Source organism: Oncorhynchus clarkii, chromosome 18 (assembly GCF_045791955.1).
Source record: "Oncorhynchus clarkii lewisi isolate Uvic-CL-2024 chromosome 18, UVic_Ocla_1.0, whole genome shotgun sequence".
Classification (NCBI taxonomy): domain Eukaryota; kingdom Metazoa; phylum Chordata; class Actinopteri; order Salmoniformes; family Salmonidae; genus Oncorhynchus; species Oncorhynchus clarkii.
The window spans coordinates 64,188,095-64,209,245 of NC_092164.1; the positions used below are offsets into that span (position 1 = coordinate 64,188,095).

Sequence of the window (21,151 nt, forward strand, 5' to 3'; positions counted from 1 at the left end):
CTGGATCAGACGGAGTTAAGGAAGAGAAAGCAGCGAGATCAGGCGATGGCAATTTCCTCCTTTTATGGAGTTGAGATCTGTCGGACATTTCCACCTGACCTAATTAAAGCGCCCCTGGCCCATCCGAGTAAGTGGCAATGAATTAAAGGATTATTCCACCAACTCCATGGGCCTTTTCTACAGGCCTAGTCAAAGCCCAGAACTCAATCCAATTGAGAATATGTGGGGTGACTTAAAGATTGCTGTTCACCAGCGGAACCCAACCAACTTGAAGGAGCTGGAGCAGTTTTGCCTTGAAGAATGGGCAAAAATCCCAGTGGCTAGATGTGCCAAGTTTATAGAGACATGCCCCAAGAGACTTACAGCTGTAATTGCTGCAAAAAGTGGCTCTACAAAGTATTGACTTTGGGGGGGTGAATAGTCTTCCACGCACAAGTTTATTTTTTTGTTGTCTTATTTCTTGTTTGTTTCACAAAACATATTTAGCATCTTCAAAGTGGTAGGCATGTTTTGTAAATTAAATGATACAACCCCCCCCCCCCAAAAAATCAATTTTAATTCCAGGTTGTAAGACAACAAAATAGGAAAAATGCCAAGAGGGTAAATACTTGCGCAAGCCACTGTATAATCATCTATACTACTCAATTATATAGAAATCATTGACACTACTAGGTAGACAAGTCAACTTCACCTTATTTATTCACACAGTTATCGCATTTACATGTTAAGGTCATTCTGGAATTAAACTGGGATTCATGTTGACCCCATTGACATACAAAAGACCCAATGGCAATCAATCTGGCCTAACAATAAATCAATAAAAATGGAATGTTGTTATATATGGCCTGAACATTGGAAAGTGAATGAACTAACGCAGTATAACGATCCTTGGACCTACTATTGATGGTACGCCCACTTCTGCGCTTGGTCCTACAGTGTTCAGAATAGCGTGTATAATATATGTGCCTTTTCCCACTACCGCGCAACTGTGTCTTTGTTCCTGTGACACAAAATCAGCACAGGGGAAATGTCGAGAGTTTACATCGGAAGATTGAGCTATCGAGCAAGGGAAAAGGACGTCGAGAAGTTCTTCAAAGGCTATGGGAAGATACTTGAAGTTGACCTAAAAAACGGGTAACAAAATGAACGCCGCTCTCCGTGTCGTTGTTCTGTGCTAGCTAACCGCTAACTAGCCGCTAGCTTACCGCGTTGAGTTCGTGGCCTAGTTGCTAGGCCTGTTGAAGTGCCGTTTATTGACAATTCTCGTACATTGTTTGAGTTTGGCAACCCGATTGACGTATTGTTTATTTGTATGGGTTGTAATTTATAAGATATTTGCTAGACAACCAAAGTTTGTTAACCAATTTCGGTTAACGAGTTTTAGCTAACGTTAGCTGTCGTTAGCACCTAGTTAGCGTCTAATTGTTTTGAGTACTAGACGCTTCCTATTTAAAATAATAAAAGGTAGTTACACGTTTTATAGCCAAAATCTTAATTAGGTAACGTTAGCAGGCACCTTGAAAGACGTTTGGCATGCTAGCTATCTGCTAACGATGTTACGCTAGTTAACTTACCCCCATAGCTGGCAACGTGTACACTTTTTCTCTCTTTCTTAGTTTGCTGTACAGCCAACATAATGGTGATATTTGGTGTCTGGTGGATCAGATGAGACCCCATTTGCAAAACCAGTTACTAATATTACATGGGTTTATACAAACAAAATGCTCACTATTTCGACATGGCTAGTCAGTCTAACGTTAACTGTACTCAAAACTGCACCATGCTTGCAGATGGAATTTCGTTAGCACCCTGCATTGATTGCAGACCTGGGCCCCCGAGTGGCGCAGCGGTCTAAGGCACTGCAGTCACTGGTACGAATCCAGGCTGAATCACATCCGGCCGTGATTGGGAGTCTCATAGGGATGCGCACAATTGGCCCAGCATCGTTTGTGTTTGGCCGGGGTAGGTCGTCATTGTAAATAAGAATTTGTTAACTGACATGCCTAGTTAAATATAATAGGGCCTATTGGTGTAATTAGTAGGCTGCCGCTTATAGCCTACCTCTTTCTCTACTCTCTTTCTCTATGGTTGCTTCCTTCCTCACTTTCAACTGTTAAATTAAATGTATCACATCTGGCTGTGATTGGGAGTCCCATAGGGCGGTGCACAATTGGCCCAGTGTCGTCCGGGTTTGGCCGGGGTAGGCCGTCATTGTAAATAAGAATTAGTTCTTAACTGTCTAGACTAGTTATATTATTTCACTGTTATTTATCCCGGGAAAAGGGAGTGGTTTTGGGTGGTAAATCTCAGTAACCGGGTTCCCACCCTTCAACCCTAGTACACATAGGCAGGACCGCAAAGTATCACAACTATAGCAGCAGCATAGCCATATATTGTGGCGGTGATAAGTTCATGCTTCCATACAGCCGGTACACCTTAGCAACGGCAGCAATTTTTCAACTAACCGTTTCATGCTGATTACTACAGCGGGGAAAGTAAGCCATACCGGCAAAATAAATAGTCGGGATATGACCTACTGGTAAAATGTTAGCTTATCACAATAATTAAAACATCATTGCCACATGTCAGTTGCATGGAAAATGTACAAATGGACTTAAACATGTGGAAATACCCTCCAAAATACGATGTGGTTCGACGATAACAGTAATAATTTAGCTACTTTTGTATGCATAGTGTTTGTGGAGAAAGATTTTTTTTCAGCCACACCCGTTGCTGACGGGTGAAGGAAAAGAGAGAAAAAACACACCGCCATGCAATCTCCATAACATAACACTGCCAGTAGAATAGCCTTACTGGAGAGCTCAGTGACTTTCAACATGGCACCGTCATAGGATGCCGCCTTTCCAACAAGTCAGTTCGTCAAATTTCTGCCCTGTTAGAGCTGCACCGGTCGTTCAACTGCTGTTATTGTCAAGTGGAAATGTCTAGGAGCAACCATCAAATCAAATCAAATTTTATTTGTCACATACACATGGTTAGCAGATGTTAATGCGAGTGTAGCGAAATGCTTGTGCTTCTAGTTCCGACAATGCAGTAATAACCAACAAGTAATCTAATTAACAATTCCAAAACTACTGTCTTATACACAGTGTAAGGGGATAAAGAATATGTACATAAGGATATATGAATGAGTGATGGTACAGAGCAGCATAGGCAAGATACAGTAGCTGGTATCGAGTACAGTATATACATATGAGATGAGTATGTAAACAAAGTGGCATAGTTAAAGTGGCTAGTGATACATGTATTACATAAGGATACAGTCGATGATATAGAGTACAGTATATACGTATGCATATGGGATGAATAATGTAGGGTAAGTAACATTATATAAGGTAGCATTGTTTAAAGTGGCTAGTGATATATTTACATCATTTCCCATCAATTCCCATTATTAAAGTGGCTGGAGTTGAGTCAGTGTCAGTGTGTTGGCAGCAGCCACTCAATGTTAGTGGTGGCTGTTTAACAGTCTGATGGCCTTGAGATAGAAGCTGTTTTTCAGTCTCTCGGTCCCAGCTTTGATGCACCTGTACTGACCTCGCCTTCTGGATGATAGCGGGGTGAACAGGCAGTGGCTCGGGTGGTTGATGTCCTTGATGATCTTTATGGCCTTCCTGTAACATCGGGTGGTGTAGGTGTCCTGGAGGGCAGGTAGTTTGCCCCCGGTGATGCGTTGTGCAGACCTCACTACCCTCTGGAGAGCCTTACGGTTGAGGGCGGAGCAGTTGCCGTACCAGTTGCCAATGGCTCACTCGCAAAGTGGTAGGCCACACAAGCTCACAGAACGGGATCGCTGAATGGTGTAATAATCGTCTGTCCTCGGTTGCAACACTCACTACCGAGTTCCAAACTGCATCTGGAAGCAATGTCAGCACAAGAACTGTTCGTCGGGAGCTTCATGAAATGGGTATCCAGCCGCACACAATCCTAAAATAACCATACGCAATGCCAAGTGTCGGCTGGAGTGGTGTAAAGCTTGCTGCAATTGGACTCCCTGCTGCAGCGACCACAGAAAATCAGTGTGTATCTCGTTGTCCGTGTTGCTGAAGCTGCAACATAATTATAGCCTTATCCTACTGAAAAGTTATGTTTCCGAAATCCCTCCTTTGTTTAGGAAAAACATTCCCTATTCCTTTTAACCCTTGCTCTTTTCACGTGACATTGCATTACAAACATGTGTCACGTGAAGCGAGCAAGAGTTGAGACCTATTCGCATGGTACTAGTATTACTAGACTACACTGGTTATCTACACTACTATTCAAAAGTTTGGGGTCACTTCGAAATTTCCTTGTTTTTGAAAGAAAAACACATTTTTTTTTTAAGAGAAAATAATCCCCCATTAAAATAACATCAAATTGATCAGAAATGCAGTGTAGACATTGTTAATGTTGTAAATTACTATTGTAGCTGGAAACGGCTGTTTTTAATGGAATATCGACATTTATCAGCAACTATCACTCCTGTGTTCCAATGGCACTTTGTGTTAGCTAATCCAAGTTTATAATTTAGAAGGCTAATTGATCATTAGAAAACCCTTTTGCAATTATGTTAGCACAGCTGAAAACCGTTCAGATTTAAAGAAGCAATAAAACTGGCCGCCTTTAGACTTGTTGAGTATCTGGAGCATCAGCATTTGTGGGTTCGATTACAGGTTCAAAATGATCAGATACAAAGAACTTTCTTCTGAAACTCGTCAGTATATTCTTGTGTTGAGAAATGAAGGCTATTCCAGGTGAGAAATTGCCAAGAAACGATCTCGTAAAACGCTGTGTACTACCCCACTTCACCAAACAGCGCAAACTGGCTCTAACCAGAATAGAAAAAGGATTGGGAGGCCCTGGTGCACAACTGAGCAAGAGGACAAGTTCTTTAGTGTCTAGTTTGAGAAACAGACGCCTCACAAGTCCTCAACTGGCAGCTTCATTAAATAGTACCCGCAAAACACCAGTCTCTACGTCAACAGTGAAGAGGTGATTCCGGGATGCTGGCCTTCTAGGCAGAGTTGCAAAGAAAAAAACATATCTCAGACTGGCCAATATAATATTAAGATGGGCTTAAAAGAACAGACACTGGACAGAGGAAGATTGGAAAAAAAGTGTTATGGACAGACAAATCTAAGTTTGATGTGTTCGGATCACAAAGAAGAATATTTGTATGAGGCAGAAAAGATGCTGAAAAAGTGCTTGATGCCATCTGTCAAGCATGGTGGAGGCATTGTGATGGTCTGGGGGTGCTTTGTTGGTGGTAAAGTGGGAGATTTGTAAAAGGGATCTTGAACAAGGAAGGCTCACTCCATTTTGCAATGCCATGCCACACCCTGTGGACAGCACTTCATTGGAGCCAATATCTTCCTACAACAGGACAATGACCCAAAGCAAAGCTCCAAACTATGCAATAACTATTTAGGGAAGAAGCTGTCAGCTGGTATTCTGTCTATAATGGAGTGGCCAGTACAGTCACCGGATCTCAACCCTATTGCGCTGTTGTGGGAGCAGCTTGACCGTATGGTACGTAAGAAAAGCCCATCAAGCCAATCCAACTTGTGGGAGGTGCTTCAGGAAGCATGGTGTGTGTGTGTATATATATATATATATATATTCACACACAAATTTGACTGTTATGACAGAAGCCTGGTGGAGTGAGGATACAGATTCAACATGTCCGAGTGATGGGGCCACACTGAACTCCAGCTTGGTTTCTGAACCATCTTCCCTATAGTGGCGGCGTAATACATAGAAACAAAAGCATTAATGGGCTACGTGTAGAATTTTGGCCCATTCCTCCTGACAGATCTGATGTAACTGAGTCAGGTTTGTAGGCCTCCTTGCTCGCACACGCTTTTTCAGTTCTGCCCACACATTTTCTATAGGATTGAGGTCAGGGCTTCGTGATGGCCACTCCAATACCTTGACTTTGTTGTCCTTAAGCCATTTTGCCACAACTTTGGAAGTATGCTTGGTGTCATTGTCCATTTGTAAGACCCATTTGCGACCAAGCTTTAACTTCCTGACGGATGTCTTGAGATGTTGCTTCAATATATCCACATAATTATCCTACCTCATGATGCCATCTATTTTGTGAAGTGCACCAGTCCCTCCTGCAGCAAAGCACCCCCACAACATGATTTTGCCACCCCCGTGCTTCACGGTTGGGATGGTGTTCTTTGGCTTGCAAGCCTCCCCCTTTTTCCTCCAAACATAACAATGGTCATTATGGCCAAACAGTTCTATTTTTGTTTCATCAGACCAGAGGACATTTCTCCAAAAAGTATGATCTTTGTCCCCATGTGCAGTTGCGAACCGTAGTCTGGCTTTATTATGGTGGTTTTGGAGCAGTGGCTTCTTCCTTGCTGAGCGGCCTTTCAGGTTACGTCGATATAGGACTCGTTTTACTGTGGATATAGATACTTTTGTACCTGTTTCCCCCAGCATCTTCACAAGGTCCTTTGCTGTTGTTCTGGGATTGATGTGCACTTTTCATACCAAAGTACGTTCATCTCTAGGAGACAGAACGAACGCGTCTCGTTCCTGAGCGGTATGACGGCTTCGTGGTCCCATGGGGTTTATAGTTGCGTACTATTGTTTTGTACAGATGAACGTGGTACCTTCAGCCGTTTTGAAAATTGCTCCCCGGGATGAACCAGACTTGTGGAGGTCTACCACTTGGCTGATTTCTTGTGATTTTCCCATGGTGTCAAGCAGAGGCATTGGTGTTGAAGTTAGGCCTTGAAATACATCCACAGTTACACTTCCAATTGACTCAAATTATGTCAATTAGCCTATCAGAAGCTTCTAAAGCCATGACATAATTTTCTGGAATCTTCCAAGATGTTTAAAGGCACAGTCAACTTAGTGTATGTAAACTTCTGGCCCACTGGAATTGTGAAATTGTGATACAGTGAAATAATCTGTCTGTAAACAATTGTTGGGAAAATTACTTGTCATGCACAAAGTAGATGTCCTAACCGACTTGCCAAAACTATAGTTTACCAAGAAATTTGTGGAGTGGTTGAAAAACGAGTTTTACTGACTGCAACCTAACTGTATTTAGACTTCTGACTTCCGTGTGTGTGTGTGTGTGTGTGTGTGTGTGCTTATTCGCAGCACTTATGTCAATTTATCAAATCCATTATTGTTTTCTTGCGAAAACCTTGATCAACACCGGTCATACTCGGACATTTCTCTTAAAACACAGGGATGTCGACTGCCACGGGGATAGTAATTGGAGTTTGCCCCAAAAAAACAGTAGGTTATTCTGGCTGGGATTATTACACTCCTGCCGTATAAAAATTACTGACGTGGCAGTTTCGGATGGGACTAAAATGACCTATGTTTTGTGCACATAATTACATTACCCAACCTCCCATTGTAAAACTTATCCCGTCTGAATAGGCCCTGACCTATAGCATCATAATCACGTCAATAAATTGGTTTTAAACAAACTTTGAACACTGTAACACACGTGACAGCAAAATGGATGCAGAGGACGTTACAAACTCGAGAAACGGGTATGTTTACTGGTTGCTCAGGAGGTAAAGGGGAAAAGAAGGTAAGGAGCCAGCTCTGCGTACATATTGTGCCAAACAGGTGCTGTATAAACAACACTAAAGTATAAATGTACCAGAGAGTCTGTAACACTTTTTTTTTTTTTTTATGAAGCGTTTATTACAGCAAAGACCTTAACAGTAACATTAATTTGTGGATGCAATTTCTGAAATGGAACCGTTTTTATTTATTGTATAAGCTAATTATTCAAGGCTTGCTTTATTTTCAAACTAAAATGCACAATGCAAATAGTCCAGGTAGCCATTTGATTACCTGTTCAGGAGTCTTATGTCTTGAAGGTAAAAAACTGTTGAGGAGCCTTTTTTGTCCTAGACTTGGCACTCTGGTACCGCTTGCCATGCGGTAGTAGAGAGAACAGTCTTAGACTGGGGTGTCTGGGGTCTTCTTTCCATCTTTTTGGGAGCCTTCCTCTGACACCGCCTGGTGTAGAGGTCCTGGATGGCAGGCAGCTTTGCCCCAGTGATGTACTGGGCCGTACGCACTACCCTCTGTAGTGCCTTGCGGTCAGAGGCCGAGCAGTTGCCGTACCAGGCAGTGATACAGCCAGTAGCCACATGCTCTCGATGTTGCAGCTGTAGAACCTTTTTTTTGAGGATCTCAGGACCCATGCCAAATTGTTTAAGTTTGTTACGTATGACCATAATAACGGCAAGAAGGAGATCAAGAAAATGTAGCATTATTATAGAATTTTCCAGGCAATTTGGAACCGCGTTAAAGAAAACAACTAAATCAATAATACCGCAGAGGCTGTTCCAACACAAAGAAGTCTAACGCCTTTATTTGCTACAGCAAAACGCAAAAAAAATAATGTAAAAACAGCTGTGGAATTGTTTACTTGCCGTGACGTTGCGTGAGGCTTAGTGCTCACGGAATCAGTAGGCTTTTAAACAAACACACACAAGCAGGATCTTTCTTTTTTTCTGTAGATATATTGATTTATAATGCCAGGCACATTTTAACAGTTAGGCTATTGATTTATACACTTAAGTTGGTTTCCCCTCTTCTCACTTTTCTTAGACAATAAGGCAAGGGCTGTTTTTCTCATCTCATTCTGCTGCTACCTCCACTGTATTGTTCTCAACGCCAATATCTTGGTTAACTTTGCTATTATGCACATAGGAATATGGTCTAGGAAAAGGCGCCAATTCAACAGGCGCACTGAAGTGTTTCAGATCCGTGGACAGAGACCACTATTCATCGAGGGAGAAAGTGCATTTGATATAAATTATTTTTATTAGTGTTGCACCATTTGTTCTTATGTACACATATACACAATTTCAGTAGCACATGTCTTAGACTGATGGACTGTGCCACCCCCACGGCCTCCACAATGGATCAGTCCACTCAGTGTGAATCAGACGGGTGTCTTGTACACCATGAGAGTTTGAAAAAGAGAAGAGAGAGAATTTGTCTGCTCGACTAAAGAAATCTCGGTCAACCAACAGCCTGTCGACTAAATGGGTCAGCTCTAGTTTATGCCACCTTAATAAAAGGTAATGCATTTTTAAAAGTTAAAATTAATAGGGATTCTATGATTTTAATAATATTTCACAAAGAGCTCCCGTACTGGGAAGAAATATAATCTACTTTAACTTTATTTTTTTTACACGTCACCCCTGCTTAATTCTCAACTTGGAACTTGCCAGTCTTCTCAACGCCCATCGCTAGTTGCAGGTGGAACGTTGGAATTGGGGGAAATGTTCTGTTTTTATCAAATCAAATGTGTCTGAGTGGGACCGATTCAAATGTTACTTTGTGATTTATGAAAAGTATCATGTACATTTGAGTCTGGCAGTAGATTTAGTCAAATAATTGGATCCCAAATTTGTACCATGTCTCTTGCCTAACATGCTTTGTCTCCTCTGTGTAAAGGTATGGGTTTGTTGAATTTGATGACCCCCGCGATGCAGATGATGCTGTGTATGACCTGAATGGGAAAGACCTGTGTGGGGAGAGGGTTATTGTGGAACACACAAAGGGGCCGCGGCGGGATGGCAGCTACGGCTCAGGAGGAGGAGGAGGAGGAGGAGGCGGCGGCGGAGGGGGGGGAGGAGGAGGTGGTGGAAGAAGTAAGTTTTGATTGAGGAGGCCAACATGGCAGTGGATGTAGGATAGGAGACTACTGCATAACATCTCAAGTTTGTCCTTGGTGGTTGTAGTTCATATAATTGTGTTCCGTTACATTTTGGTAATTTCGCAGACGCTCTTATCCAGAGTGACTTCGTCAGTGCATTCAACTTAATGTCGTTGGGTAAGACGACCACATATCTTAGTTAATAAAACAACTACTTTGTGTTTAAACTATTTGTTAATGCTGCCTGTGACGATATGTCTGATTTTTACCTTCATTTACCAGGTGATTTTATGTTTAATCGGAGTACCCTCTGTTCAAATGTTTGTTGCTTTCTTGGGGATAGTAGAGATGGTAACTTGTAGAAATGGTACCATATTGGTATCCATGGTCACAGCAGGCTCTGTTCACTCCATGCTCCCACCGCACTGATTCCATCCCTTTTTATCATTTGATTAATTGCACCTCAAGTTGTTTTTCTGTGACTTTTTAAGAGGACGTATTTAACTTATTTGTTGTAGTTTCCCCTAGTTTCTGGGACGAGTGGCTGCCAAGGGTTCTGTTCTAAATCCGGCCTATTAGGTTAGCGTACACGTTGCATGCTCGCAGAAACCATAGACTTCCAGGCATTGCGCTAACACTAGTTAGCATTGGCTTGCTGAAACACGGGCATGAAAAATGGTATCCATGAGCTCGGGAGAGACGGAAGGTTGAGAGTCATGCGTCCTCCGATACACAACCCAACCAAGCCGCGCTGCTTCTTAACACAGCGCGCATCCAACCCGGAAGCCAGCCGCACCAATGTGTCGGAGGAAACACCGTGCACCTGGCGACCTTGGTTAGCGCGCACTGCGCCCGGCCCGCCACAGGAGTCGCTGGTGCGCGATGAGACAAGGACACCCCTACCGACCAAGCCCTCCCTAACCCGGGTGACGCTATTCCAATTGTGCGTCGCCCCACGGACCTCCCGGTCGCGGCCGGTTACGACAGAGCCTGGGCGCGAGCCCAGAGTCTCTGGTGACGCAGCTGGCGCTGCAGTACAGCACCCTTAACCACTGCGCCACCCGGGAAGGCCCATCCTCTTTTTTTTTTTAAGACAACCAGTATTGTATTGCAGACGGTGTCACATCACGTAGTTACCGTGCTTCTACACCTGCATTGCTTGCTGTTTGGGGTTTTAGGCTGGGTTTCTGTACAGCACTTTGAGACATCAGCTGATGTACGAAGGGCTATATAAATACATTTGATTTGATTTGATCACGGACGAGCTAGTACTACTGAATTAAACCCTTTTATGGTACTTAACAGTAACTGTTTGAATAATGGGTGTAGAGAGAACAGATTTTTTAAATATTTGAGTTGATGATTGGAATTAAAATGACATGAACCACAACCACCAAATGACATGCCGTTATCTTGGGGAAACGGTGTGCTTGATTTTGAAACTGTCACAGGAGAAACAAATGCACTCGAATTCATTCAAATTGTCAGGGGGAATCTAGCTTGAGATTCACTACCATTTTAGAACATTTGCTGATAAAATTCTGTGATTTTTTTTTGACTAGAATAAATTAACTAGCTCATTTTGTTTGAGTAATTTGAGAATCGTGTAATCTGCTTGTTTTATTCAGGATTATTTTTTATTTTGTTTTAATTAATTAACTGAATGTTGAATAATAAAGGTAAAGATTTAACAAAGAACCTCCAATGTTTTAATTGAAAGAGTCCTTTGCTGACTGCCTGCCCCTATTGCTGGCCTGGCCATGGTGTCCCCTTTCCAACCAAGAGTGTGGTTTGACCATTCTGGGCCCCTGGGCAGACCAAAAAAGGGGAGCCAATGTGAATGAAGACCGCTTGTCCCATTAGTCCCAGGCCGGGTGGTGAGGATGCCATTGGGTTAGGAACAGATGTGGGTTGAGCTCTTATAGGTGCCTGAAACAAATGTGAAATGTCTATATATTTAGATGTGCTTAGTTAACTTAAACATTAGTGTCACCGTAAGTACTGTTTTCAGTCAGGTTTTATGTTTTTTTTTTTTTATCTTAGCTTTTCATTTTTTAAAGTTTTTATGTAGAGTTTTGTATTCAGTTCTACCCAAGCGTGACTCATCAGTTAATGATTTAGTAGTTTAGATGCGGAATAGGTCAATGTTCCTGATGGAAATGTGCAGGTTTCTATGTTAATTAATGTAGCCTACACACAGGATTTCATTTCCTTTTTTTTCTTTCTTTTTGGTTAGCTTGTTTTTGTCATTACTTTCCCCCGTCTGTAATCTATTTAAATTTCTCCCAGATTGTTTATGTGGCCATTGTTTACATAATGTAGTTTGGAGATTAGTGTTGAGGCTGTCCTCTCGGTGTGCCCCCTTGCCCTAATTGCTGTTGCTCTATCCTTGTTACTTTTGAAGGCGGGGGCGGGTATGGGCGTGGTGGCAGAGACAGATATGGCCCACCGGCAAGGACAGACTATCGGCTGATCGTTGAGAACCTGTCCAGTCGCTGCAGCTGGCAGGACCTGAAGGTATGGTGGAGACGGGTTATTCAGGAATGTTGGGGGTGGCAGGGTAGCCTAGTGGTTGGAGTGTGGAGGCGGCAGGGTAGCCTAGTGGTTAGAGGCGTTGGACTACTAACCGGAAGGTTGCAAGTTCAAATCCCCCGAGCTGACAACAAATATGTCGTTCTGCCCCCGAACAGGCAGTTAACCCACTAGGCCGTCATTGAAAATAAGAATTTGTTATTTTTTAAATTTTTTAGACAAGTCAGTTAAGAACAAATTCTTATTTTCAATGACGGCCTAGGAACTGAGGGTTAACTGCCTGTTCAGGGGCAGAACGACAGATTTGTACCTTTGTCAGCTCTGGGGTTTGAACTTGCAACCTTCCGGTTACTAATCCAACGCTCTAACCACTAGGCTACCCTGCCGCCTCTACACTCTAACCACTAGGCTACCCTGCCGCCTCTACACTCTAACCACTAGGCTACCCTGCCGCCTCTACACTCTAACCACTAGGCTACCCTGCCGCCTCTACACTCTAACCACTAGGCTACCCTGTCGCCTCTACACTCTAACCACTAGGCTACCCTGCCGCCTCTACACTCTAACCACTAGGCTACCCTGTCGCCTCTACACTCTAACCACTAGGCTACCCTGCCGCCTCTACACTCTAACCACTAGGCTACCCTGCCGCCTCTACACTCTAACCACTAGGCTACCCTGCCGCCTCTACACTCTAACCACTAGGCTACCCTGCCGCCTCTACACTCTAACCACTAGGCTACCCTGCCGCCTCTACACTCTAACCACTAGGCTACCCTGCCGCCTCTTAACTGACTTGCCTAGTTAAATAAAGGTTAAAAAAATAACTATCTTCTTCATTATGATTTCTGCATCCTATGTTCATGTTTATTACATGTACATTTAGTCATAAGACCCAATGGTTTTATAATAGCGGAGGTGTATAAAGATGGAGGTCCCCATGCACTTACCACACACGCCTAGTTTACTGTGTTCTCCCTATCGTACTGCTCTCCGTGACGCTTGTTTTTGTATGTTCATTGTCACGGTATACGTGAACCCAAGATGGCGGCAATTCGGAAAACATGAAACGACAGTAGATTGAAGACGTTTTACCATGTCGTGAGACGTATTTTTTTTTTACTCTGTGGGTAGTGCTTAAACAACGACGTCATAGCTGAAATCCGCCATCTTTGTGCACCTTCGTCATTGAATTAAATGCCCATAATTGTCATGTTTGAACTAACTTTTAGATGGCGCCGCATAAATCAGAAATTTCTAGCAGTTCACAAAATACATATATAACATGAAACGTGTATATAATGTATACCATATAAAATGACCTATATTTATTAATTAATTAATATCTTTGTGGTTTGCTGGCCCAACCCTTTCCCTTCCTTCACCAGGACTACATGAGGCAGGCGGGTGAGGTGACGTATGCTGACACCAATAAAGGACGCAGGAACGAGGGAGTGATAGAGTTCAGGCTGTACTCTGACATGAAGAGAGCCCTGGAGAAGCTGGACGGCACAGAGGTGAACGGCAGGAAGATCCGGCTGATTGAGGACCGCCCCGGGGCCAAGCGCAGCAAGCGCTCTTACTCTCGCAGCCGCTCCAGGTAGCTAAATCAGTATTATTATTTACAAGTCTCATAGTTATTTTTGATGCAAGGTGATCAGTCTGATCAGTGACTAAAGCTAAGGCTGAATTCACAATTCTTTTTTTTTTTTGTTTCCACTAATTAGTCGTTTGACCAATCGGATCTTGTTACCCAAAAATAGGCAAAATGGGCAAAATATCAGAACTGGCTGCCTGTGTAAACACAGCCTAATTGGTCGTGTCCAACACGGAGTAGGCCTTCTAGAAGAGGATGGGATTTCCACTGTATATGAGAACGATCTGCAAATCATAACGAGTAGTTATTCAAAGGACCATCTTTAATCAGCGACTGAGCAAAATACATGCATTAAAACAAAGGACTAGTTATTTCAGTTGCCCCCCCCTCAATGCACTGCTTTTCCCACCAGTTCACAATTTTAAGTTTCACACTTCCATTTGACTGCACTTCACCCTAACCCCTCAAGCATCTTTCATGCACATGGCTTACCTTTTTAACTTCTGTTCACCCCCCTCTGTCTCCAGGTCTCGCTCCAGGAGCCACAGGTCCCGTAAGAGCCGCAGCCGCAGTGAGAGCAGCAGTCGCTCCCGCTCCAGGTGAGTCCCAGAGCGCAGGCAACGTTTAACTCATGGGTGACCCCTGACCTCTTTAATGTGTCCCAAGTAGAACCATATTCCCTATGCAGTGCACTACTTTTGACTGGGGCTTAGGTTAAAATTAGTGCACTATATAGGGAATAGGGTGCCATTTATTACTCTCTACTTCTGCCCTTATCTACTGCGACTGTACTTAGTCGTTTTCTGAGGGACATCACCCGTATCTCAAGTCACTGTGTAGTAAATGTCCACTTACCCAGAGCTCTTGACTCCAATATGGACTTTGGTCCCCCCCCCTTTTTTTTTTGCTACCCAGATGTCCTAGCAGATGTCATGACCAGCTATTGCTTGGGGTGTTGGCCATTTTTACATGGCCGTAGTTCAATTACATTTTAGTTGACTGGTTGTCTGTCTGCTCCTTCCTGTTCCCCAGGGGTGCTGCCTCCCGCTCACGTAGTCGCTCCCACAGCAAGAAGGACAAGGACAAGACCAAGGGCCGCAGAGAGGAGGAGCGCACCAACGGTGCACACAAGGCCAAGGATGTGGGCCGCAGTAAGAGCCGCAGTAAGAGCCGCAGTAAGAGCCGCAGTAAGAGCCGCAGTAAGAGCAAAAAGACCAGCAAGAAAGAAGGGAAGAAGAGCAGGAAGGATGAGTCCAGGTCTCGTTCCCGCTCTCGCTCTAGATCAGCAGCCAAGGATCGCTCCAGGAAGTCGGGCTCCAAGAGCCGTGAGCCGGCCAAGAGCGACAACGAGGCAGCTGCAGCCGAGAAGGGGGCTCCCCGCTCTCGCTCCCATACGCCCACTGAATCCAAACCTAAATCCAAGTCAAAGTCCAAATCTCCATCTCCCTCCCCGGCCAAAGCCCGCTCCCGTTCCCCCTCCGTCTCTCGCTCAGAGTCCCGCTCCAAATCTCGCTCCGCATCTCGTTCTCGCTCCCGTTCTCTATCAGAGTCCTGAGCTAGGATACCAACAGCTCCCATCCATCGTTTTCCCCCTCTGTTTCTTCTCGCCCCCCCCACTTTCTTTTTTGGTCACTTTTCTTTTAGTATTTTTGATAAATGGTTGTATGAAAAACCCAGGCACTCACGCTCAAGGTGTCTTCCCCAATTATTTTAAATATACAGTGCTTGTCGGTCATTCAGCATCCTTTTCCCAGTAGTGTTGTCTCTTAATTGAGGTGTTTGTAAAAAAAAATTATAATAATATGAAAATGTGCGACCTAAGTTGGAGGGTATTTGCTTGGATAGATTTTTTGTAAGTTGAAATTAAGTTACAAGTGCTGTAGTAAGTGTGTTAACCTTAATGACATACTTAAGCATACCGAGCTGTCAATGTTGTGCAAGGATGGGGGTTGTTTTGTTCGGTTGTTTTGTTCGGTTGTATCTTCTCATTTTGTGGAAAATCCTTTTTACCACTTTTAAAAAAATAAAATAAAAATCCTGATCTCAAATGGAGTTGTCTTTTGGTTTCTAAATATAAGTTGGGTTGCATGAACATGTCATACTGATCAAATTGGTGCAGTTCTGGGTACTGAGATTAGTACTGTTGGAACCAACCTCTGCTCCAGGGCGGAGTACGTGTTCCTCCACTCAGCACATGACACCGTGGACCAGAGAAACGCTACACCACTATGGGGGCAACAAGAATGTCTGTTTATAGAGTCCCACAGTTGGGAGTCATAATACCATAACACCTAGCGGTCATTAAGGGAAATGGTTCCAATTGTTTCTCCACCATTCATTGTTCCCATGGGGGATTTTAGAAACACTTTAAATAAGGGCTGTGTTTCATGTAGGTTAAACTTGGCGTGGTGGTTTTTATAACCGTGTAAATCTCTAGGACGAGGTGACTTCAACATATTTGCCTGTATTTACCCCCCCCAAAAAATGAAATACTAATGTGACTATCATTAATAAATTATAAATGCCAAGATCTGAATGCCACTGCCGACTCAAGTCAAAGGTAAGAATCTCTGGATTAACTATCTAAAATGTAGTAATGAATAAATAGGCTCAATTTCTTTAAGTGGACAATTCTGTGAACTGTCTGGTGCAAGTTTTAAAATTGACAAAATACCTGTTAGCAAATTTGTCAGAACTGATGTGCAGGAATTTGTAGTTTTGCATGGTCTACTTTGATGCTAATTAGCATTTTTGAATCGGAGTAAATAAAGACTAATATATTAAAGTCACCTTCTCCGAGAGAGATTTACATGGTTATCAATACATCACGCCAGGGTAAGCCTACATGAAACACAGCCCTTATTTTAAGTGTTTCTAAAAATCCTCTGGAATGGTGGAAAAACAATTGGAACCATTTCCCTGTTTGACCTCTAGGTTTTATGGGTATTATGACATCTCCACGGTGGGGCTCTATAGTGGACCATAAAGGTTTGGGGTATGTGCCCCTGTTTATCCACAAGATGGCAGTAGTAATTTGACAGTCCTGTATTCATGCTAACAGAAATGCCCTCACTAGCAATGGTAATTAGCAATGAGTAACCATGGGAATAAAATATATTCCCTTCCAATGTTTTGGTTTCAATTATCACATCAATTGCAGCAATTAAAGTTAATTACAAAAAGTTGTAGGGCCATACTAAATTGGCATATTTATCTGATCGAATTACCAGGCACAACAACTTGACCACCAATTTATAAATGAGTTTAGCCTTCCATATTTAAATATTTTTGAGACCACTTCTAATGGTTGGCTACGATTAAGATCGTCGGTCAGTCAGTCAACAGTGCGCATATGGAATAATCCTGCTCCATTTCCACAGAAGTGCAGTGCGCATAGCATCACGGCTGGAGAAGGAATGGCAGCGTCAAAGAAAAGTAGAGGTGGGAATGTTCGGTCTGTCTTGTGAGGAGGGCGGCCACATGTAGCGTCATTTTTGGCTAATGCTTTTGAAAATGCATTTTTTTTTTCTCCCCAGTAACGAACGACAAGGATATCTAGAAAACGTATTGAATAAGAGATAGAGTTTATAGGAGACGGCGAGCAGCAGAACCACACTCATCCTTGATCCTTCCGTTTTGGTTTAAATTATAGGCTAATTTAATTGCTTCTTCACGGACAAGATCCTAAGGCTACATGACAGAACAAACCAAACGATACTGTATCGATATGTGTCGGGGGACAATGAATATAACCGAAGAATTCTGCGTCAAAGGCAAGTAGGCTATAACTTTCCCCGGTATAAACATTCAAAAGTAGGCTATCATCACTCAACTGGTTGTGGAAAGATTATTGTTACAGTGTTGCGGAATCTTTGGAGGAGAGCGCCAACTTCAGACAATTCACGTTAAATGTAGACTTTTCTGGTAGGTCAGAAGGAAAATATTATATTTTGACACCGTGCACCTACTGAAGTTCGAGACAATCAGTGAAACTGTCACTGTCTGGTTTCCCCTCACCCATTAGCCTATTTCAACTGTATGATATTTGGGAGATTTGATCTGTAATTTAGAGGAAATAAAAACAAGATTACATTTTTCCCCGCAAACCCTGACCAGTGCACAATGAGACTGGGCAATGGACTGAAGGAATGTAGCAGCGCTCCATCGTTTTCTCCCCCGTAGCCTGCTATGACGCGACCGATATAAAACCGTTATTTGCAAGGGGGGTTGGATATCTGTAACATGATCCCAATATGGGTCTTCAAGGTATACTGTACTCAATTTATTATACAGTTAATTGATAAAGTAGTCGGGTATTATATAGTTAATTTGGAGTGCGCATAATAGCGTTTTGCTCGCAAAATTTGTAAGCTAATCAGTGCAGATAAAAAAATAATATAATAACGGAAAGATATTGCAAGCACGACGCATGGACCTACTCCTAAATAGTATGTGGACCTCTTTTGCATAGTCAATGAGCTTGGCAATCATCAAAATAATTATTTACCGTGCGTCATACATGCCTAGGAACAGGATTCAGTAGAAGAATATTGCCCTGAGTGTTTTGTCGATTACCAAGAGGGGAATTAAGAGAAACAGTAAAAACGCAGAAACGGTCACGTGACTTACATTTTGAGAGTGGACTGTCAAAGGTACGTTCTTATTCTCTCCCTGCTATAAGAGACTGTCTGTCTTGGGACCAAAGTCACTTTACCTGATAATTATATAACTTAATACATCTCTTATATAATTTAAACAAAATATTAAGTTTATTCCACTGTCATGTGGTACTGCTTGTTCCTGACTCATTAAAAGTGAGAGTGGAAAAAACAGCTAGCAAATGAAAGGTGAGGTCTGGTTTGCCTCACTCATTTATGATCAGTGGCCATATGAGCAGAGGGATAGTTCTTGCTCCAGGCAGCCAGGCAACAAGAGGGAATGTTTTTGCTCCAGGTAGCCAGGCAACTAGAGGGAATGTTCTTGCTCCAGGCAACCAGGCAACAAGAGGGAATGTTTTTGCTCCAGGTAGCCAGGCAACTAGAGGGAATGTTTTTGCTCCAGGTAGCCAGGCAACTAGAGGGAATATTCTTGCTCCAGGCAGCCAGGCAACAAGAGGGAATGTTTTTGCTCCAGGTAGCCAGGCAACAAGAGGGAATGTTTTTGATCCAGGTAGCCAGGCAACTAGAGGGAATGTTTTTGCTCCAGGTAGCCAGGCAACTAGAGGGAATATTCTTGCTCCAGGTAGCCAGGCAACTAGAGGGAATGTTCTTGCTCCAGGTAGCCAGGCAACTAGAGGGAATGTTTTTGCTCCAGGTAGCCAGGCAACTAGAGGGAATGTTCTTGCTCCAGGTAGCCAGGCAACTAGAGGGAATGTTTTTGCTCCAGGTAGCCAGGCATCTAGAGGGCATATTCTTGCTCCAGGTAGCCAGGCAACTAGAGGGAATGTTTTTGCTCCTGGTAGCCAGGCAACTAGAGTGAATGTTTTTGCTCCAGGTAGCCAGGCAACTAGAGTGAATGTTTTTGCTCCAGGTAGCCAGGCAACTAGAGGGAATGTTTTTGCTCCAGGTAGCCAGGCAACTAGAGGGAATGTTCTTGCTCCAGGTAGCCAGGCAACAAGAGGGAATGATTTTGCTCCAGGTAGCCAGGCAACTATAGTGAATGTTCTTTCTCCACGCAGCCAGGGAACTATTCTCAGTGAGAGTGGAATTAGCAGCCGTACATGATTTTAAAGCTGCTATATGTACACTTTTGGGCAACCAGAACAAATTCACATAGAAATGTTAGTTATAGATCTTCTCATTGAACGCACGTCTAAGAAGCGGTAGAGCTATTCTATGTGCTCTATTTCTACAATTCCTATCCTAATGTTTTGTTTTTGCGTCTTTTACTTTGGGTTTTGTACACCAGCTTCAAACAGCTGAAAATACAATATTCTTGCTTATGGAAAATATATTTCACAGAGTTTTAGATGGGACAATGGTGCTCTAAACTATACTTGCTTGTTTTGTCACATAAACTAAAATTAGGTGAACTATTAGAATTTTAACAACCAGGAAATGGTGGAGCGATTTCTGCATAGTGCATCTTTAACTATCCAGATCACCCAGATGGCATTTGAACTTGTAACTCTCTGGTCTGGACACAAGTTCAACTCATTTTGCACAATGGTTGTTTTTCTACACAAAAAAATATTAGGCCCTACACAAACATTGTGGAAACAATGATATTGTAGACATCTTGGTTCATACCAAAGTCTCTGTTGCATCACAATGATTGTGTCAAATGTGTTGCACATCCTGAGTGTGTACAGGGCCTTAATGTGTTGTGCATCAGTTGTACAATCTGAGTGTGCACAGGGCCTTAATGTGTTGTGCATCAGTTGTACAATCTGAGTGTGCACAGGGCCTAAATTGATAATTGAAAACTGAATTCTGATCCACATCTCTGACTGAACTGAATTGCTGTTTTGTTGTGTCCCAAATTGCACCCTATTCCATTTATAGTGCATTAGGGTGCCATTTAGGATGTAGTGGCTGTCAAAACCAGCCCTGCGTCTCCACTGAGGTCAAATAAGCCAAACTAAATGAGGATGGGATTCAAAGTAGTGTTGTAAATTACATGCCACAGTAGGGACTACCCTCGCTCTGAAGACTCCAGTACCCTCGCTCTGAGAGTCCAGTACTCTCGCTCTGAGAGTCCATTACCCTCGCTCTGAGAGTCCAGTACCCTCGCTCTGAGACTCCATATCAATGGGACTGCAGTAGAAAGAGTCACAAGTTTTAAGTTCCTCGGTGTCCACATCACAAAAGACTTGTCATGTACCGACAATACCACCACTCTTGTCAACAGGGCGCAACACCGTCTCTACTTCCTAAGGCGGCTGAAGAAATTCAGCATGTCACCCCGGTCCTCTCCAAATACTACCACTGCGCCATTGAGAGTCTCCTGACCGGTTGCATCACGGCCTGGTACGGAAATTATTCATTCCACGACCGCAAGTCCCTCCAGTGAGTGGTGAAGATGGCCCAGGACATCACTGGGACCGTGCTCCCACCCACCCAGGACATCACTGGGACCGTGCTCCCACCCACCCAGGACATCACTGGGACCGTGCTCCCACCCACCCAGGACATCACTGGGACCGTGCTCCCACTCACCCAGGACTTCACTGGGACCGTGCTCCCACTCACCCAGGACATCACTGGGACCGTGCTCCCACCCATACAGGACATCACTGGGACCGTGCTCCCACCCACCCAGGACATCACTGGGACCGTGCTCCCACCCACCCAGGACATCACTGGGACCGTGCTCCCACCCACCCAGGACATCACTGGGACCGTGCTCCCACCCACCCAGGA

General features: G+C 43.5%; 1 protein-coding gene across 1 annotated transcript; it reads left to right on the forward strand.

The window, feature by feature from the left end:
• Positions 1-899: 899 nt before the first annotated feature.
• On the forward strand, positions 900-15,838 carry LOC139373843 (serine/arginine-rich splicing factor 6-like). Its single transcript, XM_071114919.1, has 6 exons — positions 900-1,134; positions 9,460-9,656; positions 12,066-12,178; positions 13,582-13,793; positions 14,318-14,389; positions 14,823-15,838. Exons 1-6 carry the CDS (start codon positions 1,028-1,030, stop codon positions 15,343-15,345), a joined length of 1,224 nt encoding a protein of 407 aa, XP_070971020.1. The 5' UTR covers positions 900-1,027; the 3' UTR covers positions 15,346-15,838.
• Positions 15,839-21,151: the final 5,313 nt, after the last annotated feature.